Source organism: Tiliqua scincoides, chromosome 9 (genome assembly GCF_035046505.1).
Source record: "Tiliqua scincoides isolate rTilSci1 chromosome 9, rTilSci1.hap2, whole genome shotgun sequence".
In the NCBI taxonomy this organism is placed as follows: domain Eukaryota; kingdom Metazoa; phylum Chordata; class Lepidosauria; order Squamata; family Scincidae; genus Tiliqua; species Tiliqua scincoides.
This window is the reverse complement of record NC_089829.1, coordinates 46,181,354-46,207,772: the sequence shown is the minus strand read 5'-3', so window position 1 is coordinate 46,207,772 and position 26,419 is coordinate 46,181,354. Positions and strand designations below refer to the sequence as shown.

Sequence of the window (26,419 nt, the reverse complement as noted above, 5' to 3'; positions counted from 1 at the left end):
AAATATTTTCTTTTATCTGTCCTAACCCGCCCAACACTCAATTTTAGTGGATGTCCCCTGGTTCTGGTATTATGTGAGAGTGTAAAGAGCATCTCCCTATCCACTCTGTCCATCCCCTGCATAATTTTGTATGTCTCAATCATGTCCCCCCTCAGGCGTCTCTTTTCTAGGCTGAAGAGGCCCAAACGCCGTAGCCTTTCCTCATAAGGAAGGTGCCCCAGCCCAGTAATCATCTTAGTCGCTCTCTTTTGCACCTGGGTTCAATTTCAATTCAATTTGAACCTGGGTTCAAATTCCCTCTCACCCGTAAAGCTTACTGGGAGAACCAGGAGCACTGCCTCACATGATGGTTGTGAGGATGTAAAGCCAGAGGAGCCACATACACTACCCTGAGCTACTTGGAGGAAGGGTACAATGTATCAGTGTGAATAATCAATAAAAATACTTGCCCCTGTTGGACCAGAACATCATCAACACTTAAAACCTAGACCAGTGGTTCTCACACATTTAGCACCCAGACCCACTTTTTAGAAGGAGAATCTGTCAGGACCCGCCAGAAGTGATGTCATGACCAGAAGTGACATCATCAAGCAGGAAAATTTTTAACAATCCTAGGCTGCAGTCCTACCCACACTTACTCAGGAGTAAGTCCCATTTACATCATTGTTAAAAGAATATACATAATAGGTTGTTAAAAGTACAGATCTGTAACATTTCCCCAAATGCAGTCACATACCATGGGAGCATCAAGTCTAATATAGTAAAAATAAAATATTGAAATGAATGGGGACCCACCTGAAATTGGCTCACAACCCACCTAGTCTGAGAATCCCAACCCGCAGTCTGAGAAACACTGACCTAGACAAAATAAATTCAAGTTGCACTTGAGGAGACAAGATATCCTGTTTTCACTGACAGCTGCAGAAGACAGATCATAATGAGAGGTCTAACATTTTGAATGGCAATTCTGAGTGTCATAATTCATATACTTAAAAAACATACATTCTTAAAAGTTTAAGGGGAAAAAAGACCACTGGATAGCAATGTTGCGGGGAACCCTTTCCACACTCCTTCTCTTGCAGCCAGCCTGAGCTGGGATGATCACCAGTCTGCAAGCAAACATCAGACATCAAATAGACTGTTTCTGATGTGCATGCCGAGGGGGTTAGTGTAGTGGTTCCCAAGCATGTGTTGCAATGCTGTGGGGTGTTGTGAGCCTCTGGCAGGAAGAGCTGCAGCACATGAAAACCACACACTGGGAAAACCCTGCCTGCTCCGATCCTCTCACTGCTGTTTTGAGGCTTGTGAACACCCTCCAAAACCGGAAGTGGCAGTGACATCACCGCATGACGCATTTCATGGCATCATCATTTTCTTCTGGGTCTCAAGGGTGTTGCAAGTTGGGTAAGTTTGGGAAATGCTGGCTTAGGGTTTGTTTGTTTGTTTTTTGGTCACTTCTCTTTGTGTCAAAGATAGAATCATTGGCAAATGGTAAATGTGCAGGTTTGGAGACTGCCAGTAGGAAACCGACTTCCAACAAATGTTTCAGATCAATTCTAAAAAGCAGACAGGTGCCTTTCACCCTCCCCACATGCCCAGATTCAAATAAGTTTGAGGGAACGATAACTTAATACTTAGCCAATCTTCTCATTTTCATCAAAGGCCAAACAGCTTGTTTCTCACACGTGCAACGCACTGAAAGAACACAGGAAGAAGCCAACAACATCATACGTGGTGGAGCCCAAAATTCATGTCTGCCTGTTCCAAACAAGTGAATCCAGGTAAAAAGCAGGGGAGATTATTAAGAGGTTGGGATGGAAGGTGGGAATTCAGAGCTGCATAGTTGTGAACTGTTCATTGTCACCCTATTGAGGCACTTATGAAATATCAGCAGCAGAAGCTCCCAAAGTAACATGAGGTTTCTTATAGGTCTCCTCTATTACAAGACCATTTCCTTGTTCTCCATTGTTTAAAAGTTCCTGATCTTGCCTCTTGCGTTTGTTAACCAGGTGATTTACTCCTTCACTCCGCTTCCCCTCCGGGAGGCCAAGGCTCCTCAAACAGGCAATCGCTGCGGCTTGTTCTGCCAACTTCTTTGACTTGTCCCTGAAAAACAGAAGACAAAATGGGAAAGACAGCAACACACATGCCACTCACTCCAAACCAACAGGTAGAGGTTTTTGAAAACAGGGTTATTTACTTTACTCCGAAGTAAGCCCATCATGTTTCGTAAGACTTAGGCTGTAAACCTACCTAACTCACCGGAAACAAACACCTCTACCTAAGTATTTGGCTAAAGTTGGAAAAAATGGCCTTCCAGAAAGGTTAGGTTCTTCATCTTGTCACAGTTGACCAATGCAGTTAACATTACTGGCAGTAATGTTAGCTAAAAAGAACCTCCAGATTCAGGGCTGACCCATCCAAGAGGCCAGCTGAGGCAGGTTGCCTCAGGTAGCAGAATGATGGAGGGTGCCCACCTCTATTTGCTCACTTGCCCCCGAGAGGGGGATGGAGCAGAATAAGGATACGGCAGACAGAACACTAATGGGCTGGTGCAGCTAGTTCTAGGGAACGAATGGAAGGAAGCTGTTAGCCTGATCCTGTAGGGCAGTGGTTCTCAGGCATTTGGCACCAGCACCCACTTTTTAGAAGGAGAATCTGTCAGGACCCAACGGAAGTGATGTCATGACCAGAAGTTACATCAGCAAGTAGGAAAATTTTGAACTATCTAGGCTGCGATCCTACCCACACTTACCCAGGAGTAAGTCCCATTTACTATCATCAGTTGGCATCCTTCAGTCTCAGAAGACTATGGTATCGCGCTCTGAATGGTGGTTCTGGAACAGAGTGTCCTCTCCACTGCGCGAAGCCTGGGTAAAGTAGGTATGGAGGATAGGCCGTTACCCATGCAGCAAATCCTCCCTCTCCACGTCGCTGAAATGGTCCAATGGAAAGGCAGAAGCCAATACTGTTGGTTCCAGCGACGTCGCAGGAGTTGCCAGAATGTGACTGTGTTCAGCCATGAACTGTCTCAGGAACTCCGGCTCCGGATTTTGCCTGGAGGTTGACTCCTGAAGCCTTTTCCATAACTGGATGAAGCCACAAGGCAGTGGAGGTTTGGGATCAGAGTTTTCCTTCTCTCAGATGAGCTGCCTTCCCAGGCTAACGAGTCCCATCTACCCGGTGGCTGTTTAGTCGCCTCTTACGACAAGTACAGCCAAACTGAGGGCCTATTCTTAGCCCCCAGCCCCCAGGGGTCTACTATCATTTACTATCATTGTTAAAAGAATATACATAGTAGCTTGTTAAAAGAACAGGTCTGTAACATTTCCCCAAATGCAGTCCCATACCTTGGCAGCATCAAGTCTAAGATATTAAAAATAAAATATTGAAATGAATGGGGACCAACCTGAAATTGGCTCGCGACCCACCTAGTGGGTCCTGACCCAGTTTGAGAAACACTGCTAGGGTTTTGCCTATGTTCTTAGGGCTTCTCCAACAACCAGCCTATGTGAAATTTCAGCACCAAGGAGATGCTTCCATTACAGAACTTTATGGAAAGTAAGTGAAACATTTATGACTGCAGGATTCAAATTCCCACATAAGAAGACTGGCACACATGCACAACTTGTTTTTTCTTAAACACAAGGGCACATGTGTTACAAAAACAGCCTCCTTACTTTAAAAAACAAACAGTATTCTTCTCTTTCCAGGTCCACCACCCAGGATTATCCATATGAATACAGAGAGACAGAGCAAACTGCAAGTCAAGACTTCCCCAGTTAGAATAATCCCTATGGCATAAACTTGTGAGGGAGCCTTGTGCAAGCCACTCCCCCTAAGCCTCAGTCTTCCCCATCTGCAATATGGGGAGATGATAATATTTACTTAATCTTGCAGGATTATCAGTGCTCCATTGAAAGAACACATTTGAAGTCCCTCCAGACTTGGAAAACATTATCCAAATGCTTTTTTCATCCCCTGCCCCCATCCCTCTTGGAAAATACGCCTCCAAAAAGACTTACCATAAGGTCGATCTGTACTTTTGTTCTGCTACTGTGACAACAGAACGGAAGAGTCTGTCCATGGGTCTTTCAACCTAAGGTGTTTCAAGAAGTCAAAGAGGTAACATGACTCGCCCTGCATTGGCTGCAATGAAGTCCCCAGAGCACCTCCCTGCTCTTCTCTCTCCCCCCATGTATTGGTTGCCCCCACTGTACATTCGGATGGTGTGTGTGTCAGGAGGAGAGACCTCTCTCAGTGGGTGGTGTGACTCTGCAAGACACCAAACACACTGGACGTGTGAAGCAATCAATAAGAATTAGGGAATGAGCACTAGCAACAGCACGGGTCCCTTTAAAAAAAAAATAGGGTCAGACATCCCACCCGGCACCCACAAGTCCTGGAGTGTGCCGTCTTTGAATTGCAGCTGAAGATTCCAGACTGTGGGATTCTCACCCTGGGGCCACGGGGGAGATGAATCCGCCATAAGGCAGCTCCCTAGAAACGCTTCTGGAGCAATCAGAGTGGGGAATCTCCCCAGTCGCTGAGGCCAGTTTCACCTGACTGGTCCAGTCACCCCAATTTTTGTTCCATTTCCACCAATAGTAGGAATAACTCCTACCAATACTACAGAGCTAGAAATAAAAGGAGCTTCTGACTAAAACTGAGAGAAGCAACATGAGAAAAGGCAATGGCTGTAGAATTTGCACAGGATATTTCTACCAGTGATTTGGTGGTACATTTAAAAATACAGACGCTCACCTGACAGCCCTCATAGCCATGCCCTATTAGGACAATAACACAAAATCAGCATTAAATTTCTTCTGCACAGTGTTGCCTTCTCCTGTGACTTAATTCATTTCAGACACTGCACGTTCTCCATGCCTGTTGCTCCAAGACCCACTGCAGCATCCTGAGCAGCAGATCTGGCTGGCTGACTTCAGTCACCTAAATCTACCCGCTCAGTTGCTAGTATCATGCAACACACCCGACCTCTGCTTGTACCATGCTGGGACCCAGGTCATCTGAATTGCCTATGTGCCCAACTTTTCATGCAACCTCAGCATGACTCCTTGATCTTGCTGGGAAGCAGATTTGCATGTGAATGTCCAAAGCAACCTAAATGTCTGCCTGGTGTATACATTCAATGCAGACTCACCGTTTCATAAACAGGCTGAGGGTGTTTCTCTTTCCTACACCATTCCAAGAGACACATCTTGGGTGTAATCTGTGGGGGATATTCTCGTCTGAAGGGAGAAACAAAAACAAATAATTAGGTAAGAGAATAAGTGCAATAAATGACTGCAAGAGAAAAGCTGTGCTAGTCTTTTAACAGCAAAAGAACCGTCGGGGCCACCACAAGTGATGGGCCTCCCTGAGACAGGATATTTGAAGGCACAACCTCTTCCAGACAAAGACCAGGACTTTTCAATTTTGTACCCAGGTAGTCCAAATTCGATGCCAAGAGAAACCAAAGTCCATGACCTGTATACATGTTTCAGACAAGACACAGTGAAAGTCAAAGGGCTATGTGGGGCATGGAAGCTTCACCCCTAAAGGAATCAGCCAAATCTTTGCCTCCTGATATGTCATCAAGTATTGTCTGCATACGTTCAAGCATAGCTTTGCCATCATAAGGGCTAGAAACTTGTTTTTCTAACAAAGAGATACAATACTTAAACACAAAAAACCAAGAAACCAAGAACAAACATGAAAGCCAAGATGCTCAGGAAGCCAACATCCTGTCATATTTTGTGTTCTTTATGCACTCCAGCTGAATGATGGTACCCAAACACAAACACAGTGTCCTGGCACCAGCTACTGAAGGAAGCAAGCAACAATTCAGAGTCATTATGCAAAAAGCATATGCCCACTTAACAGATCTTTCTTTCAGGAGTGCCAGACTTGGTTCCCGAGAAGCAAGATGCTGATTTGCCAGACTAATTTAACATCTTGCTTATAACAAACTGTTGTAATCAGCAGAAGCTGAAAGCTCATGCAAGAGTGCACGATGCCAACTCTGCCACAGAGGACGTTTCCTTCAAAGCGGTCTTCTGCTGAGCCATTCATTCCCCATGAAGAGCCATTCCTGCTCTTCATTCCCCACGAAGTCTGCTCCTTTCTCCAGAGTTTCAGAGATGGGCATCTTTCTCTGCTTACCTGGAGGTGCCAAAGATTGAACTTGGGACTTTCTGTCTGCAGAGCAGGTGCTCTTGCTTAGGGCAACAGACCTTATGCAGGAGTAAGCAACCCTGATTTGCTACTACAAGCAACCTAACCTGTTGCAATTTTCAATCAGCTAGGAAGGGACAAAGCCTGCCTATGCAAACTTCAAACAAGAGCAGAGAAAAAGAGGAAGATTTTGGTTTCCCAGATTTAAAGGGTTATTCGGTTTCTCAGATTCTCATATGATTAAAGGAGAGTTCCAAAAATCAAGGAATTAAATGTTGAACAACTATGACATCCTATCATCTTATGACATGACAAATTATGATAAGTTAGAGAAGGAAGAACTAGGTATGAAAATACACTGAAGGCAGTAAGCAAATTCCTCCAATATTAGGAAACAAAAAGCAAATCTTAGTGCTTGACTGGATAGATTTGTTGTAAGGATATCAGTGACTTTCGGAACTTACACAGTGGGTCAGAGTAAACAGAAGCCTTATTATATCTAGTAGTCGTAGAAGGAATTTTGATGATCAATATGAAGAATTCATGCCAAAGTGGATCTATGGTTTGTATGGTTGCATTGTCTCTGAATTAAAAAAAATGGTTTACAATTTCACTTTTGTGGTCTCACTTGGTTACATTTATCTTTTGGACTCCATATTCAATGTACATGGTGCGGGTCTCTGTCTACACTGGAGCACATGAGTTCCAGAATTGGAAATACAGAAATAGACAATTTGATGCAGTGCGGGGGAGGGTGTAGATCAAGAGGTGAAGCACTTGCTTCAGACAGGTTCAATCCCTGGCAGGTATTCAATCTCTTCAGGTAGGGTAGAGAAAAAATTCTTCTCTGAAACTCTGGAAAGTCTATGCCTATCAAGATAGACAATATGGCCTAGACAGACCAAGGGTATGACACTGCACGGACATTTCATGTGTTTGAAGTTGGTCATCCTTGTCTTAAAGAAACAGAGGAAGTCCATCATTTTTCTTACTTGTCAAACCGAACTGCCATCTTTATGACATCTGCATCTTCCAAGGGGTCTTCCTCACTTTGATCCTTGACTTCCAGTAAAGGAGTCTTCACCTCCAGGAGCATGGATATTTCTTTGTAGAAACTGCTCATTTCAAAGACGTTGCTATTTGAACACAAAACCATCAAGTATTTCAAATAATGGTAGAAATATTGCATCCCAGCTGCAGAAAGAGACCCGTACAAGGTTGGGGTGCAGGAAGTTAGAGACAGTTTTAAACTACAAAGAATCTGTTTATCGTGAGGACAGCAAGATTATTTTCCCTCTTTGCAATTGTACTTAAAAGATTTCTGTGGCACCTCATGCCATAGACAGGCCAAGATCAGTATTGGCTAGTGCAGTCTGTGCAAGGGCTTACCAAAGTTGGGAAACTGCATGTACCTCGTTAAAAATAAAAAATACTTAACATTTACATGGTACTTCCTGAGTGTTGAAAATGTTTGTGTATTATCTTGATTCAGCCCTTATAACAATCCTGTAAGGTCAGTTATTATCCTGCATTGCAGATGGGAAGGGCTGAGGCCGACAGAGAGAGGCTTGCCTAAGGTTACCAAGTGAGAGTTCATGGCAGAGGCCTGATCTGAACCGCAGCAATCTTAATTTGCAGCTCTCTAATATAATGGAAGCATGGAAAACTGCAAAGAGGACCTGACTTCTGAAATCCCTCTTTGAACTAAATGCACAGGCTGGAACTATGGCAGACCTAAAGGAGCAGGATGAAGGGGAGACTGACGGCAGGGAAGAGAGAGATGCTCAGTTTTTCCTCTGCCTACAAGCTCCTTTTCCCTCAGGACACAGAAAATATCTATCCAGAAGCCCAGCTGGAGAAAAAGCAGCAAAGAGGAAAGAACTGCAGGGGAAAAGTGACAGAGCAAGGTTTCAGCAGTGCCACCTCCCCTCCACACACACTTCTTTCCTGCAAGCTGCCTCTTCATACTGCCATACCGCAGCTGCTTAACAGAGTTGTCTGTGGTTGATGTTCTATGGCTGGGCTGGACTTCTAGACTGCAGTCCTAAACACTCTTACTAGGAAGAAAGCAACAGTGGGTACTTACTACTTCTGAGTAAACACGTCTAGGATTGTGCTGCTCTCCACTCAATATAATACCCTAGCTGGCCATTAGGGGTCAGTCCCAGCCCACTCTGAGAATGCACGGAGCCAATACTGTTATCTGACATAAGAGAGACCAGAAGACTTCAAGGAAGGGGTGCTGAATTGTTTGTTTTGCCATCATGTCTGATTCATGAACAATGGTGCCGAAGATAAGCCTTGGACAGGTGCAGGATGAGACAACTGTGAGCGTCACATTTGAGTACTGGGGACTGCACAGAGTCAGGTGCCCAAATGGCTCAAATCAGAACTGTCAATTTTTCAAAAATGAACACAGATAGAAACTGGATCCTTTCTGGTCAAAGAGAGAGCGTTTGCAAATGACTAGGCCCTGTTTTGCATAGAGAAGGTTGCTGGATCCAGCCCCTGCCTCTCCAATACGGATGGGAAAGACCCTCCACCTGAAACCCTACGGAGAAACTGCCAGTCAGTGCAGACAATACTGAGTGAGATGGAGCAACTCCATAAAAAGCAGTTTTTTAGATAACCTATGAAAACAGTGCCTGCAAGTTCCAATGCCTGCACACCAAAACAGGCATAACCCACAAACAGCTTTAAATCTCAGCACAGGGGTGCAAACTGCTGATGTTCAATAACAGACCCATATCTGCTCCTCAATCAGCTGGCAGAGCTCAGGCATGGGCCTCTTGCAGGCCTTGTCAGTGTGTGTCATACAAATGGGTCAGTTGCCCCTTCCTTGCACCAAACTTCTATTTAAGCAACCTCCTTGCAAAGTGTGCATCCAACATTGATGGGATCCAGGTCTGGTTTTCAAACCATGAAAAGGTAAATAAAGCAGACAGTGCTCATGTCATCCAAAATGTCCTTCAATGCTTTCACATATTACTGATGGATCTTGATTTTGTTTATAAAGACCGTCACTTTGGTATTTGCTGCACCATGATGAGGAAGATTTCCAGTTCTCCAACTTTGGGGATTCTACCCATGGGCACCACTTTAGTCAAAAGAAAGGACCCTTACCATATTTCCTGCATGGACTGTGCCGCGTGCAGCTTCTTTCCTTGCACATTTTCTAACTGTTCCCTTAACATCTGACACAAGCAGTACTTTGTGTTGGTGTAGTGGTTGTCATATCGCACTGCCTAAGGGAGAGAGACAGGGGGAAAAATTGACAGAAGTTGTATGGCGATTGTGAAGAAAACAGCTTTGTAGTCAATGATGGAAGCTATTTCAGGGATTTGCTTCTAATACGTCTCATTTTGTCTTGCTCTCTCATACTTTGAGACTGAAATTTCTAGATTATCTATAACCAAATACCCAGAGGGCTTGCTGTCAAGCAACCTGTGTCTGGATCAGTCATCCATTTCTGAACCCAGTAGGAGAAACGTACAGCGCAATCCTATGCATGCCTACTCTTCCCCCAGGAAAATGTGTTAGGATTGCAGCCCTTTAGAATGCCAAGAACTCTCAATTTTCTCCTAAGAAAGGTCACATTCTAGCCCTCTCTGCTCCGGATGAAATTTTAAAATGTACTGGCAAAAATTAGCACTGGAGAAATTGCTCATCTTTCGGCAGGGTGGGGGTGAGCCCCCCAAATACTGCACAGGTTTCCAAAATCTGCATCTATTAATTCTGGGATTATGGGAGAAACAAACTCTTCTGCATGGAGTTTAGGCTACTGCAACTGCTGCCATTGTCAAAGGTTATTCAGAATGCAAAAATGACAAGAAGTCCAATGCATACATATTTGATATACTCCTGCATGACGTCCTTCAGGGGCAACGGACCTTCCTTCCTGAAGATGGAGGGGTTCCACATAGCGGCACGGGCCACCATGACTGAGGATGCCGCCGTCGCTTGCCGGAAGGTGCCTATGTCAGAATACGCTTTAATGAAGTCGTGAGAACCTCCACTGAAATAAGAGAGACATTGTGGCCATCAGCACTGATCAAACACACCACCAGCAGCTGAATTCAGAACATGTTGAAGACAGGGCAGGCTACATAAAGACAGCTGCAAATGAGAGTGTTGATGAAGCTGGTTTTCAAAGGATAGGATACAGGTGGGGAAAAGCAGAGGCAATGACACTTCCCAGTCCTTCCCTGCCCCCTTGGGAGTTGGTGGATTAACCAGAAGGGAGTTAAATGAGGTGGGCAGGACAGGGCAGGGAGGGGGAAGGAACCAGGCAGGGACTGTGTCAAAGGCCAGGGAGTATGTTAGTGACTGGGGACACATACCGGCAGCAGATGCTCTGCCGATATCCTATCCGACCCCCTCCCAGCCTAAAACAACCTACTCAGGTCTATGTGGACCTGCGCCAGCAAAATCACTGGCACAAAGCTTAGAAGGCCCAACAGGGCAGCAGAGGCTTGCCCCGGTTCAAGGGAGAAAATGTTCCCTTACTTTGAGAAAGTCTCTGGGACTCAAAGCTCCCCTGAACAGGTTTTGTAATTTGAAGCTTAAATGCCAAGCTACAAGACTGTAGTTTTCTCTTCTGCCAAAGCATTTTAAGCCCTGAGTGCTAATGCCTATTTTGTTAACGCTGTGATCCTTGAGAGCCAAGAGCTAAAGCTGTCATTAATTGGAAAACTTTTATGAACAATGGAGCCCGAGCATTTGGGGGGGCCTTATTGGAACAGTCTGCACCTGTCAGGCACAAGGGACAATGCCAGGAAAGTGCTCAGGTCTGGCATTTCTGTGAAAGAAACCTTGTATCAAGGCAGTCAAAGGCACTTCTGATTCAGAGCAGATGGCCCCAGCTTAAGAACAAAAGCTCAGGAGTATTTTAAAGCAGTCAGTAAGATCTCAGCCAAAACCTCAGCCTGCCAACAAGTACCACCAAGTGCTGTGATTCACAGCAATACAGAATAGGGTGCAGAATTTGGCTCCTCTGAGATTGTGGTTTGGAAGTAAAAAAAAAAAAAAGCACAATGCTTCTAGCACCAATTTTTGTGCATAAGTGTGTGAGCAATATCTCAAAAAGCTGAGGGAGTGGGACTTCAATGCCTGCACAACTCTTAGCTCCTTCCCAAAGAGCTCAAGCAGAATTATGTAAACTAAGAGCAAATGCTGCATGCTGATGGTCACAGGCACTGTCATCGCTACGGAGGTGCAGGCCAAATTGGGTGATGCGCACAGGGGGAGTGACACACACTGGGGAGGGTCACGCGATAAAATCATGGTTTTTAAGAATAATACCATCATGTCATACTGTTGGATGCAGAATTTACAGCACAATGCAATGAAAAAAGCAGAGTGAAATATCTCCTTTCTATCAACAGTTATGGCAAAAAAAAACCCCAGAAAAAAATGCATGGAGCCCTATGGAAAGTGAAACTGAACCCTATCGCGCATTTACTTATGAGTAGGTGATCATGCCTTAGTCCAGCGGTTTTCAACTGCTGTGTGCCGCGAGGCTGCCTCAGGTGTGCAGCCTCAGGTGTGCAGGATCAGAGGAGGCAGGCAGCAGTTGTGTGCCGTGTGCAGGAGAAGCAGCTGCTTTGAGCCTCCTGTGGCAGGCAGCCGCAGGCAGCACAAGCAAGGGAGCAGCCAGGGAAGGGGCTGGTCGCACGCAGCAGCTGCAGAGTCCGCTTGGCGCTTGCTCCTGCCACTGAGCATGACTCAGGCTGCAACCTGATCCTCACTTTCCTGGGAGTAAGCCCCATTGGCTACTATGGGGCTTACTTCTCAGTAGACATGCATAGGGTTGGACGCAAAGGCGGTTGTTGCCTGCCTGCGTGCTGATTGCCCAACCAGAGCAGCCCGGAGGAGCCAGGAGGTGGGAGCTGCGGAGTGAGTGAGAAGAGGGAGCCAGAAGCAGGCAGGCAGGTACAGAGCCAGCGAGTCTGCTGAGGCCCCCAACCTAAGGACTGGCTGGCAGTCCCTGAAAGTCCCCTTTCCTTGCCAGTTTGCCTGCAACTCCCCAAAGCGACCCTCCCTGCACTTTGGGGCTTTTAGAGGAAGGGTGCTGGGCCACAATCCTATCCACACTTTCCTGGGAGTAAGCCCCGTTGACTATAATGGGGCTTACTTCTGAGCAGGCATGCATAGGATTGGGCTTTTGGTTGCACTCTTTTTTCTCAAATACATAAGCAGGCAATTGGCACTTCTCTCTCCTCTTCTCCTCCACCCCCTTCCCCAGGCATACCCCCCCAAAATCTCACAATCACAGTTAGCAACTCTCTTACTGTCCCTCCCCTCACTTGTCCACACATTCCAAAGATACAGAATCACTGCCTCACATTCTCTCTCTCTTTCCCCCACCCCCAGTTTAATCCTGCACTTGTTTCAATCATTTCTCCTCACTGCCCCTCACCCACTATGTGATCAACCTGCCCTGTCTTTGCCAACACTTTCTGGCACTTTTGATAAGAATTTAAACATAGAATTTTTCCTCCTTTTCAGAAACCACATATACTTCCCTCTCCATGCTTCTTGTCATTTTTTTGTCATGTAATGATTTAATTGTATTAATTTTATTAATTCAAGATTAACCGTAATGTAGTAATTTAATGTAAGTAAAAAACTGGTAGTGTGCCTTGACAATTTTAGTGCCTTGTCAGTGTGCCATGAGTTGAAAAAGGTTGAAAATGACTGCCTTAGTCCAACGGAAAGGGCAGGCTGAGAAGAATCCAATGACACCAAAATGGTCCAATGAACACAGCCCCCCAAAAAACACCCAAGAAGGAAGTCCCTCCCTCCAAGCTGAAAAATTGTTGAGTCCATGGAAAGTGTAACTAAGCATTTAATCATGAGTAGGCATTTACTCACAAGTAAGCAAAAGTGCCTTGGCTCTGGTCAGGCCAGGCAATCTGAATGGTCCCAATCTGATGGAACTGGAGCTCAACAAATGCTCCAGAAGGAAGAAAACCTCCCCCGCCCAATAAAAAGAATAAAACAGAGGCTTCCGCTGGAAAGGTGAATTTTTTCCTTTTTTAGACTTGCAAAGCCAGGTGGATCCCGATGGTGATATGGCTTCAACATAGTGTAAACGTAAACAATGTGTAATTTCATGCAGAATGCAATGAAACAAACCGTGTTGAAATACCTGTGCCCAGTCAAAAGTTACAACCAAAACCCAGTGGGGGTGCGGTGATGTTACATCACCACGCCCACCACCCAGGGTGCTGCCCCACCCACTGCATGGGAGGAGGTCCATCAAAGGGGTAATTTGCTGGCCTCCCACACCGGGCGACGCCACCGGTCACAGGGGCGAGGAGGTTTGACTCTGTCAGCTCCTTCAGCTGTGGGTTTGTTTCGGGGCAGGTTACCAAGTGCTGCTCTTGACTTTAATTCCTTCAAGGCTTGGAGCCAAGGTACCCCAAGGACCGCCTCCTTCCATGCGAGAGAGCCTGGAGATGGGGCTCCTGTGTGTGTGCCACCATAATCTGAAGCTCAGTTGGTAGCAATCGGGGGAGGGCCTTCTCAGTAGCAGCACCAAAATTATGGAATTTCCTCCTTGTTGAATTACAAACTGCACTCTCCCTGTTGGCCTCTTGGAAGAGGCTGCAGACCTTATTGCCTCAGTTTGTCTTTTTGTACATGGTCATGGCTGGCTGCCTTGGGGAAGGGGGGCAGAAATGTTCTTAAAAGAAAAGAGCTTCTGCAGGATGCAGAATTGCTTTTCCAAATTTGGATAGCCTGATTCAGAAGTTTTCTGTACGTAAGCACCCAGCTCACAGAGTTCTGAACCAAGAAGGCAATGCTATTGGTCTTTGCTGTCTGCCTTGGGCTGCTTTTCTTAATGTCCTTCCCATTTTTATTATTTATTTTCTTTATTTTTTGAAGATGTCATACGCAGCTTTTCTTCCAGCAGGAATCCAGAGAGACTTGAGTATTCCTAATTTAAAGCACACACACACACACACACACACACACACACACACACACACCAATACACAGTACAAGCAACAGATATAGCCAGCATCATTCAAACCCTAAAAAATTAAACAAAGAGTTCAAAAGCACACAGTCTCTAGAAAAAGATGCTCAAGATTCGGAGGCTTTGCACAGAAGACACCTCCTGCCCCACTTACTTGGCTATTACTGGAATGGAGACTGCCTCACAGATGGCTTTGATCACATCGCAATGGACAGGATGCTGAGGCCTCTCTTCTTTCTTCCTTTGCAAAGGAGAGAGTGGAAGGTAAACAAACAGATCTAAGATTACTGGAACAGTGCAGATGCAATGCCAGCCAGCCGGGCCGGACCACATTCAAGAAGAGCTCACCAAAGCTCCTTCTCCTCCAGAGAAATTGATGGTTTACCTTCCATGGACGGCAATGGCCGCAACTCCTGTCTTTTCTATCTTCTTCACCAGATTTATTGTTTCTTCTTTCTGGGAAGGGGGTGAGAGTGGAGGGTGGAAAAAAAGACATACACCAACATTTTCTACTGCACTTTCTGTAGAATCCTGACATAACAACAGGACGTAACATTTTCCTGGCCGCACAAGGGAAGAGACGATTTCGCGCAAGTTATCTCTTTTTACATTCTCGTGTAGCAGATAGTCTGCATAACTGCTGTTTGCTGGATTTGGCAGCCCTACAGCAACAAGCGCATACACTTCTCTTGAAAATGGAAATTGAAAATTAAAATGAATTGGATTTGCCTCTTAATATGCTTCATTTCTGATTGTCTTGCCTCAGCTTGTCAGGGCAACAGTGTTCTTTTCTCACTGCAGTTAATCTCCGTTGCTTTGGATTGCTAGAGATTTCCTGTACTTTCTGGGTAGAGCCCTTCACATAGATAGGTCAAACATGACAATATATACTCACGGATGGTAAGATTCGGATTTTGCAGGTCACGGGCTTACAAATTCCTTTGACAAGAGTAGTCAGAATCTAAATAAAGGGAGAGAAAAACCATGTAAAACTGTTAAGTAGGAGAAGCTGCCCTACAGTCCTGAACAGCTGATTGCCACAGTTGTGAAAAATTCTTAAACTCCTGCAAAGGTACATAGGAGGCTGGAGCCAGATTATTGGTTGCTCTAACTCAGTATTGTCACAATACCATCAATCTGGTAGGAGTTCTCCTGGATTTGAGGTAGAAATTTTTCTCTACCCTGTCTAGAAACACTGAGGATCAGGCCTGGGAACACATGCAACCAAAGCAAGGACTCTGCCACTGAGCCACAGACCCTCCCCATTTCAGCAGCAGTGGGGGACATAAAAGCATCCCATTTCTAAAAATGCCTAGTTTCAGAACACTAACCACTCATCACCGTTCCCCCTCCTGCCACTCCCTGTATTTTGAAAAGGAATATGGAAATGGAGGCGAGGAGGGCACGTGAAAGAGAAGAGAGTGGTGAGCTAGGGTGTCTCCAAAACTCTAGCCTATCACCAGGGCCTAAGACGGGGTATATGGCCCCAGGATGTGTGGAAGTCAAGAACTGCGGTGCCAGAATGCACCCAACACCAATGCTAGATCCATGGGATTGGAAGAGAGTTGGAAAAGGTTTTGGTCATGCACTTGTGGACAACAGTACATTATGTATGTTTTGCTGCTGTTTCCAGCTGTTGGTGCAACGCAACCCAAAAGCTTCAGTGAAGAGGATGAGAAAACAGCTAAAGGACATTTACTGGTGCCCTATTTTTTCACAACAGAGAAGGGATCATGGGCGGGAGTGGCGGAGGAAGATTCCCATTTAACAGACGTACTGCAGGCCCACAGAAATTGTGCTTGGCCACTTCCCCAGATGGGGCCTGACTGGGTGATAGCAGCAGCAATGCAACGTGAACACAGCCCACTGTCAGCAACAATGAAAGGGGGATGATGGGAGTTCAAAAACCACTGATGCTGAGAAACGCAGGGCTGGGTACACGTGGTGAGAATCCAAAACTTTACAGCTGGTAATATGAGACAGTGGGGTGGCTTGGAGAAGAAAGCAGTCCCGCTTCCTGCATCTCACAGTGGCCCCCCAGATGCCTCTAGGAGTACTCAAGACAACAAGATCCCTGCAGCCTGGTGCCCTCCCTTGCACCTGGCATTCTGAGATAGATGTGCTGAGCCTTTCACTGAGAAATTGGAAATACATAGTAGACCAGCATGTTTAAAAAAAAAAACCTGCAAAATAACACAGTGTAATTTTGAAGACTTGACTGACTGAAGATCCTGAAACAAAGTTACTCTGCTAAACCACCATATAAATTCTGAGTTTGCCAAGTAAAGATTCTGCCATTTCAGAATTCAGAGCTTCAAAGGATTATTCTGGGTTTCCAGGAGAAGTGCAATCACAGCCCACGGAACAAGTCTGTAATCCCAGGATTAAAGGGAAGGCTTTCTCAGATCTCTAATGCAGCATCTCAGGCTAGAGCACCACAGTGGTGGGGAAAGAAAAGCATATCTCCCTTCACAAGACTGTTGTCAAGAATATTTGCACAATGAAGTCAAGGCCATTCAGTCTCTCCCCTTCTCTTTCAAACATATATACTTAAAAAAGGAGAAATCAAACACCAGGAGTGGATTAAACCTGAAGCTTTAAAAATGGTGCTCAGGGTATGCTTCTTGCTCCAACTCTTAGAACAGTCAGCCTCTTATGCTTTGTCAGCACCACCAGAAAATTATCCACAGGGTGAGATCAATTCCAAACACAAAAACTACTTACTGATTCTATTTTGTCAGGATCAGACAGGAGTGCGGCTCCCATGCCTCCCTGGGGAAACGCAAAAAAAGCCTTCATCATCTCGGCAGCACAAAAATGACAGAAGGCTACATCAAGACAGTGATTGTAGCTGCAATCCTGTTGCATACCTGCCCACTTGGGAATCATTCTCAATGGTTAAACCGATTTCTGCCCAGCCCATAAGTGTACACATTTGGTCCCTGTTGCATAATAATAAATAATAAACAACAGTATTTATATACTGCTTTTCAACAAAAAGTTCCCAAAGCGGTTTACAGAAAAAAAAATCAAATAACTAATGGCTCCCTGTCCCAAAAGATCTCACAATCTAAAAAGATGCAAAAGAACACCAGCAGGCAGCAACTAGAAAAGACACTGCTGGGGGGAGGTGGGCCAGTTACTCTCCCCCTGCTAAATAGAAGAGGAGCACCCACTTGAAAAAGTGCCTCTTACCAGTTAGCAGGGGTAACTGCATATAGCAGTTAGCATATATGCAATGTGGGGCAGAAAGGGCTTAATTCAAGGATTTATACCACACCTAGCCAAGGCAGCTAACAACAAAATACAAATACAAAGTGATTCTGTCAATGCAGGAGCACACAGGCTGGAAAGCTGCCTCACTGGCCAAGAGGAGACATTCTGGCTGTGAATTTTTATTAACCACCCTGCTCTTTCTTTCAGGAAGAAAGCAGCTTATTCAGGGTCTTCCATTCAGATACTGAGCAGCTTGCATAGAAGCTTTGCAGTGGGAATATTGAACAACAATATTTCAGCGGGCAACAGCCACTCAGAAGAAAGGAATCCAGCATGCTCTAAGAGCACGACGAGACGGTAAAACACCCCATGTACTTCACAAAGGCTTTTGTCTTTTGAACAGGTGACAAGGGTGAAATCACAGAGACTGTACACAACACAAGCCTAGGCATAGAAGTAAGTCCTTTTGTGTTCAATGGAATTTACTCCCAAGAAAGTATGTACACAGGATTACAGCCTCAGTCTAGTGGAGATTGTCTCATCATTTCTACCAATTTGAGTAGAAAACTGCAGTTTGAGAACATCACAGTCCGGTATTTACAGGCACTGCAGCCAATTCACGATGACAGGCACTGCTACACTCTACAACTGCCCGCTACACAAACTGACCGACACTACTAGCGAAAGCTCCCCACCTGGTGATGTGGGGCTATGAGGAAGCATAGACTTAAAATGCTGCAGTTCAGCCCACAAGAAACATTTATTTAGGCTGGTGACACAGAACACATTCCATTTGGCATTAGTTCATAATGCACATCTCCGAGATAAGAGATCAGTGCCATTCTTGCCCACTGTTAGAAGCAGAAAATAAAGCAGTCACTCAAATCACAGCCAAAGCGCGTTACTGATTATCACTAAATCAAAGGATTCTGTACAGCATTCCATACTCTACAGGCATGACATGAAGATTAAGGAGAAGTCCAGAAGCAAACAGAAGGAGTTCAATCCTCAAGGGAAAACACAAAGGGACAGACAAAGTTCAACCTGCCTTAGTGGAATATTCTTTGGGGCATCCCATGTTGACATCGATCCCAGCCACGTCATTCTCTCTGAGAAGACAAACAGGATATGAGAAATGTGAATAAAAGACCAGGAACAAGCAGGGCGTTGAACCAGGAATGCGAGTGTCATTCATCTCTTTATCTGTCCCACCTTTCAATCAAATGATCTATGGCGGGCAGCCAACAACAAACAGAAACAACATGAGAATAAAATTCAAAGCAGCTACTGTAGAGAGAGGGAGCATCACACAAAAGCCTCTCCCCAGTTCACTGGTGGTCCCACCATGGCTACTGTTACCTTTTTGGCAAACACAGAGAAAATCACTGTGCCCCCCCCCCCACTATGGAAATTTTGCTGCCACGTGGCCCTAGTGCAACTGTCACTAGAGGGTACTTTGCCTTTTCCAGGACAGATGCAATGTAGCTTCTGGCTGACCTCTTGGCAGCTGAGTAGCTCTTAACGTCTCTCCTAAACCCTCTGCTGCTCCAGCTATTGATGCTGCTGCCCTTAAGGAGGAGAAGAAAGGTAAGGAAAAATATCTCCCTTCCACTCCACATTTATTGTTTCTACTGGACACTGTGCATCCAAAACTGCGATGGTCACCCCCAGGCTTATTTGGGGATTGGGATGATGATGACAGCCAGGATGGTGCACTGGTTCAGGAGTTGGGTTTAGACCTGGAAGATCCAGGTTCAAATCCCCACTCAGCTGTGAAGCTTCCTGGGTGACCTTGGGCCAGCCACTCTCTCCCAACCTCACAGGGTTGTTGTGAGGAGGGAACCATGTACACCACCATGAGCTGTTTGGAGGAGGCTGGTTTCACATAAAAAATGTGAAAAATAAAATATAACCAAGAAGGGTTTTCTTACCGCACAAGCCTAAGTATGCCCACTCAGAAGTAAGCCCCACTCAATTCAATGAAACTGACTCTTAGGTAAGTGTGTTTACGACTACAGCTTTGAATATTAAACCCTTTAGGAATTAAACTAAAGAATACAAGATAGCAAAAATTTGCCAGATGACCGGATATAATGGGGGTGGATCCAGCGGAGGGCTTGCTTGAGTGGAACGATACTGCTGTATGCCAGGGAACGGGGGATATCAACCAGTCTTCCCCTCACCCCAGCAGCCTACCACACTATATTATACCACACTATGATTCTCACAACCCTCAGGTTATACTGGAGGAGGGTTAGTAGAGCCTGCAGCTTGGAGGAAGGGACAGAAAAGCCCTATTTCACAAGTGCTTTTCTGGATTGAAACCAGAATCTATCCATCTACTGTTTTGCCTGGTAAAAGTTATGAGGAATATAATCTTTGTTCTTTGGGGGAGCAGGGCAAGCAAAAACACACATGCTGGCAATTTTTGTGGATTTACATGCAAGATTGGACTAACTGGACAAGATTATGCCAAGCAAGTTAAATTGTCAAAGAATAAAAATCTGATACTTACACCAGCTTGGCCACTGCCAGGGCTCTCTCAGCATCTGCCGTCCCCTGAACACCAGAGATGAGAAAAAGACAGGCAGGGTCCTTCTTAATTGAGAGGATGTACTAAAAAAATTCCAAGCCCTGCAACCTGAAAAGCCTAATCTGCAAATGGAACTTTACTAATGGTTCTAGCCTACACACATTTCAGTGAGACTTGCAGGAATGGATGAGAGGAGGTCAGGTGAAATGCCATTTTTAAGCATATTGAGATGAGGCAGTAATGAGGAGACAGAACACTCAATCCATTTCTTAACAGCAACAAGGAGCTGGCCCAGATGGATGAACACAAACACAACCAAATGAGAAGCAGGAGCATCTTGCAGCAAGAAAACCACTCACAGTTGTACTGAAACCCAGAAAGATTCTTACTGTTGCCCTCTCTACACCAATGAAATTACAAAGGAGTTTCCCAGGAACAGGTTTAGCCATTGATTTTTTAACAATGAATAATACAAATACTATTTAGTTAGCAGAAACTCAAGTGTGAGCCAGCTCTTACCATCTGGAAGACAACCGAGTCCTTTTCCCTCTTGCAGGTTCTGAACACAACTCTCTCATTAGGAGTGACGAAGTCCACCGTTCCAAGCGCAGCTGTACAAAGAAGAGAATCAGAACCATGTGAAGGGAAAGGTCACACAAGGAATATTTTTGTTCAAGAGGCTTCTCAATGCTGAAGTCCTAAAGACCTGCTCTTTGCCAATGTTGATTAGACGGATCAACCATTTCACTCAGGAATCTAAGTACGTTTTCAGGAGAGACATCCTAGAGGTGGCATAGAACCCAGACAACAACGAAAAGATCAAAACTGCAACTGCTTAATAATCAGGCAACCATTCCTTACTTTTGCTCTTTTGAAATCTTTTACAAGGCTGGGTAAATGCCTGAGCAACACAATTCACAAAAGAGAAACACCCATCCTTTTATTTTACAACTGATAAAACCAACATGGGCAACTAACATCCTTCTTGATACCAAATCAGTGCCTTCACCGTAACCTTTTTTTTTACATCTGCAATCTGTTAAGTCAAACAAAGCCAGGCCCAATTTTAAAAAATCATCATCATAATTACATAAAATCAGTAGCTGAAAGCAAAGGACAGTTTCTAGAACTTCTTTCTCCATCTGCATACAAAATTGTTCATGGAAGCAAGAACTCAGAAATCTGGCCTGTTCAATCTAGTAAGCATGCAACAGAAAGTCATTATCATGAATGTTCCATTCCAAAGAACTGAGATTTATCCAGGAACATTCTCATACAACATGTGATTGACAACAGCCTATTTTGCTTTCTTTTTTAATTTGTATAGACTAACAGTCCAATCCTATCTGGCTGCCTTGTTGGTGGAACTAGAGTAGCGTGCTGCTGGAGCACTAGCAGGAAGGCCAGAGCAGGTAAACAAGCACAGCAGGTGAGGGGGAGGAAATGGAGGTGGGGAGGCTGTAGGAGGGGGTCAATCCCATCCTCTTTTTTTGCAGCCTCCTCATTTCCTTCCTCTCCTCAGACTTGTGGCGAGATCCACTGCAGGGTGGGCGGCTTATGAAGGGGAAAGGGGATTTATATCTTCTGAAGCAAGGTTGCACCAGCAAGAGGAGGGAAAGGATAAGATTGGGCCATAAATTACTTTTACAGATGATTTAAACTCAATAAAAGCAGCACAAAGCTACCTATAAAATACATGGAAATGTCTTAAGAAAACAAGGAGCACCCAAAGACACTGTCACCTTATTCCACATTTAAATAATGCATAAACAGATACTTGCCATTTACAATTCTCCTGCACTGAAGCATCTTTATGTCAATTAGCTCCTAAAAGATAAAGGCAAAAGTTACAAAAATGCATGAGCCCAGGATGAAGAGATTCAATTTAAACAAAAGCACTCTCAAACAAGAGGAAGAAACACACAGACTAGCACTCAGGCTGAAAGAATCCCACCACCACCTCATGGCTGACCACAGCTTGCATTTACCACCCTAAGAAAACCACTTTAAACTGAGGTTGCAAATCTAATAGTGACTGTTCCCGCAGCTTGGTGTGCAGGTGCATCGTCAACTAGCAGCTTTTGACAGCAAACCACGTATTTTTTTCATTGATAACATCCCATAACTTTTGTAGCAAGTTCCTGTAGTACACTCCTGTTACTCTCAACCCTTTTTGTAAGTAAACTGTCAATATTACACCTTTGTTATCCCAAAGCATGAACAACATTACCTTGGTGGTTGACTGTTGCACCTTAGTCTTTTTAGGGGTGGGTGACAAGGCATGTTTCCATACCTTGCTCATTTCTTTGGTCTCAGGGTCATACAGATATACCCAGCATTCATCCACGGTCAGTAATCAGCTTAAAAAGTCCTCCTCGTTCTTGTGGTATAGGTCCAAAATGCTTTGTATGCTTTGCTGTTTTTGGAAAAGTGTCAACAACCTGGGAACCCACCATGCAGCCACCTTGCTTTTGTGTAAGATTTTATAAATGTATATTGAACTAACGTTCTTCCTAGCTAAGAAATTAACACTCACACGTCTGTGTTCAAGCACTAGCTACTCAACCTTTGCCACCACTGTGGCTGCTGATGGATGCCTTCTCTTGGGTCATTCTGTAGACTGGTGCAACCACATCTGAATTCCCATTTCCATTGTTTGACAGTCTCACATGATGGGAAATTCCTCACCATACACAGCTGACATCTCTTCATGGATCATTTGCACCTATTTCCCTTGAAGATGGAGGAACTGTATCACAGTTCGATACTCAGTTTTGTCCAGCATGATACCTTCTTCTACTCTCGTGGTTCTAATGCTGGTTTAACAGGACTTATAATGCCAAAATCTGGCAAGCATATTATGAAGGTCACCACTTATAACTGTAAAATTACAGATCTCTAGCACACCTAAAACAGGATGAGGGTAAGAACATTCTGGCCTTCCCTCATACTTACCTCTCCATTGCTCCCTGGTTGGCCCACAGTATGCAGTGGACAATGCACCAGCAGTGTTACATGCTCTGGGCCAGCCCAGGACAGCATTAGGCTGTGACAGAGTTGTGGATCAACACCTCCCCTGCTTAAATCTCAGTTGTGCCACAAACTCACCAGGTGGCTTTGTGCAACCCATTCCCTTTCAGCCTCAGCTTTCTCCAACTGCAATATGGGGACAGAAATACTTACCTTCCAGAGCTGTTGTAAGGGCAACTTTGTAGCCTACTTTTATGCTCAGAAAGTATTATACATACTTATTATTACTACTACTAAATCATTCTCGGTAAAACATGCCTCCTCCCCACTTGCAGAACTGCAAGACTGTACAGCCAAACCAGAGCAGATGAGAAATGGAGACCACCTTGCTTCTCTGCAACGCTTCTACTTCCCTAAATGAAAGTTGAACTCTATAATGAAAACTGAAAAAATGGAGCTGAAAGATATATATGATCAATTAACTGCACATAAGAAGCTGCCTTATACTGAATTAGATCACCACACTCGGTGACTTTGACCTTCTGCAAAGATTGAGACACAAATTTTTTCTCTGTCAAACCTGGAGACATCAGGGACTGAAGCTGAGAGCTTTTGCAGGCAAAGCCAACGTTCTGCAGCCCCTCCTGGTACTGAATGATTTCTCATCATCAATAGATTCAAATTCCTAGGAGCCAACTGCAAGTGTTAGGCGCCTTGGACACCAAGCACCTGAGATTTCTTTTTCCTGACACTGCAAATGATTAGAGGAAGTCGGAACAGGTCTATCACCCAGGAACTCATCTGCCATACCTCACAGTAGACGAGATCGGCACCATAGTCCAAAGCCAGCAGCCGCATCGGAAGGGTGCCAACTCGCACCATGGGAGCCAAGATGGTCTTATTTCGGAAACAGAGTGAAGCATTGCTCACTGTCATGGCTTCTTTACAAAGGCCTGAAAGAAATCAGAAACAAAAATACTGACATACATTTCCATTAGCTATGCTGCTCAACACCTTTCCAAGTTGCACCTGGTAACACGTCTAACACGCACTGTCAAGAAATGGAACAGTTCCATATATATATTTAAAATCAGATGTGATCCTACTTCTCCCATTGTAAGGACAATGAAGAGGGATCTATGGCTGAGTCACCACTTGTCTGAAGACCCAACTCTATCCAACTTTCCAGCACAGATACAGCCGCAAAGTAGCCCTGAGAGGCTTCTGTTATGGCCTGCTCACCACAGGATGCAGCACAAGGTGCAAAAGAGAGCGACTAAGATGATTACTGGGCTGGGGCACTTTCCTTATGAGGAAGGGTCATGGCATTTGGGCCTCTTCAGCCTGGAAAAGAGATGCCTGAGGGGGGACATGATTGAGACATACAAAATTATGCAGGGGATGAACAGAGTGGATAGGGAGATGCTCTTTACACTCTCACATAACACCAGAACCAGGGGACATCCGCTAAAATTAAGTGTTGGGAGAATTAGAACAGACAAAAGAAAATTTTTCTTTACTCAGCGTGTGGTTGGTCTGTGAAACTCCTTGCCACAGGATGTGGTGACGGCATCTGGCCTGGATGCCTTTAAAAGGAGATTGGACAAGTTTCTGGAGGAAAAATCCATTACGGGTTACAAGCCATGATGTGTATGTGCAACCTCCTGATTTTAGAAATGGGCTGTCAGAATGCCAGGTGCAAGGGAGGGCACGAGGATGAGGTCTCTTGTTATCTGGTGTGCTCCCTGGGGCATTTGGTGGGCCGCTGTGAGATATAGGAAGCTGGAGTAGATGGGCCTATGGCCTGATCCAGTGGGGCTGTTCTTATGTTCTTATGTACTGACAAGCTGGATAGGACACCACTAGTGTCTAGTGTTATCTAGTGTTACACCACCCTCAAGGGATGGAGTACCAGGACTGGGACAGGGCGCTAGGAAGAGGGCGCACTGAAGGTTAAGGAGGAGAGCAACTCCACCAAATTTCCTTTGAAAAGAGTCTAACTTCTATCAGGTTGAGCTTCCAGAATAAACACCAAGGGAAGTGTGACAAACTCTCAGTTTTTTCTAGAATGATCTACATGTGGAAGGTACTCCCACTGAAGCATAAGAACATCAGAAGAGCCCCACTGGATCAGGCCAAAGGGGTCCCATCTAGTCTAGGGCACAGCATCAGGTAAGGGGAGCAGCATCTGACATGTCACCTTGGGCACCAGGAGGTCTTGGGCTGGCCCTGGATGACACCCATGATTAGCCTTGCTGAATCAGGCCAGACGCCTATCTAGTCCAGCTTCCTGTATCTCAAAGTGACCCACCAGATGCCTCAAGAAGCACACAAGACAACAAGAGACCTGCATCCTGCTGTCACTTCCTTGCATCTGGTATTCTGAGGTAGCCTCCTTCTAAAACCAGGAGGTTGCACAGACGCATCATGGCTTATAACCTGTGATGGACTTTCCTTCAGAAATCTGTCCAATCCCCTTTAAAAAACATCTAGGATCACTACATCCTGTGGCAAGGAGTTTCACAGATTTATTACATAAGAAGCACCCCGCTGGATCAGGCCAAAGTCTCATCTAGTCCAGCCTCCTGCATCTCACAGTGGCCCAGCAGATGCCTCAGGAAGCACACAAGAGAACAGGAGACCTGCAGCCTGGTGCCCTCCCTCTCACCTGGCATTCTAAGGTAGCCAATTTCCAAAGCCAGGAGGCTGCACAGACCCATCACGGCTTGCAACCTTTGATGGACTTTTCCTCCATCAACCTGTCCAGGCCCCTTTTAAAGACATCCAGGCCTTCAGGTGCCTTTACCACATCCTGTGGCAAGGAGTTCCACAGACTAATTACATGATGGATAAAGGAATATTTTCTTTTGTCTGTGCTGACTCTTCGCCACCCAGTTTTAGTGGTGCTCTCTGGAGGAAAAGTGAGATTCAAAAGGAAAAGTCATAAACAGTGCATAGATAGAGACCCTCAGCCCCCCCATACCCACCCGTCCCTGGCTACACCCTCTACCACATGGGCTGTCCCAGAGGGGCCCCTCCAAGTCAGTCAATAGAGGGGGGAAAGATGATGATGATGATGATGATCACCACCACCACCCCTCTCCTCCTCACTCACACACACAGTGAAGGAGAGAGACAGGCAGACCCACCTGATGGAAGGTCCACTTTCCACCCAGCTCTACTGCGCATGCGCGACGCAGCCCCTCCTGAACTCGGCCAGCGACCACTCGCGCATGCGCATCTATTCCATCCAGGGCCGGTGAGAGAGAAGGCTGCGCAGAGGGGGGAACATAGAGCGAGAAAGAGGAAAGCCTAGAGTGACGTATGCAGGCTCTACTGTGAAGTGTGCACAGAATCGAAAAGACACGTGACAGGTGGCAAGAAATGCAGTGGCTGAAGCTGCAGTTACCTGGGAGTAAGTCTTAGTGAACACAACGGGTTTTCTTCTGAGTAGACCTGCCTAGGCTTGCACTGTGACAATGCAAACCTCTGCTTGATGTGCTGTATACTGAAAAGTGAGCCCCAATGAATTCAGCGGGGCC

General features: G+C 45.3%; 1 protein-coding gene across 1 annotated transcript; it reads right to left on the bottom strand.

Moving 5' to 3' along the window:
- Positions 1 to 878: 878 nt before the first annotated feature.
- DUS2 (dihydrouridine synthase 2) lies at positions 879 to 26,089 on the bottom strand. Its single transcript, XM_066637242.1, has 16 exons — positions 26,027 to 26,089; positions 23,688 to 23,830; positions 21,689 to 21,734; positions 20,427 to 20,518; positions 19,890 to 19,933; positions 18,419 to 18,483; positions 16,883 to 16,926; positions 15,054 to 15,119; positions 14,544 to 14,614; positions 14,313 to 14,399; positions 10,021 to 10,189; positions 9,298 to 9,419; positions 7,167 to 7,310; positions 5,162 to 5,249; positions 4,026 to 4,099; positions 879 to 2,106 (listed from the first exon to the last, which is right to left on the bottom strand). Exons 1-16 carry the CDS (start codon positions 26,064 to 26,066, stop codon positions 1,878 to 1,880), a joined length of 1,524 nt encoding a protein of 507 aa, XP_066493339.1. The 5' UTR covers positions 26,067 to 26,089; the 3' UTR covers positions 879 to 1,877.
- Between the last annotated feature and the right edge of the window lie 330 nt (positions 26,090 to 26,419).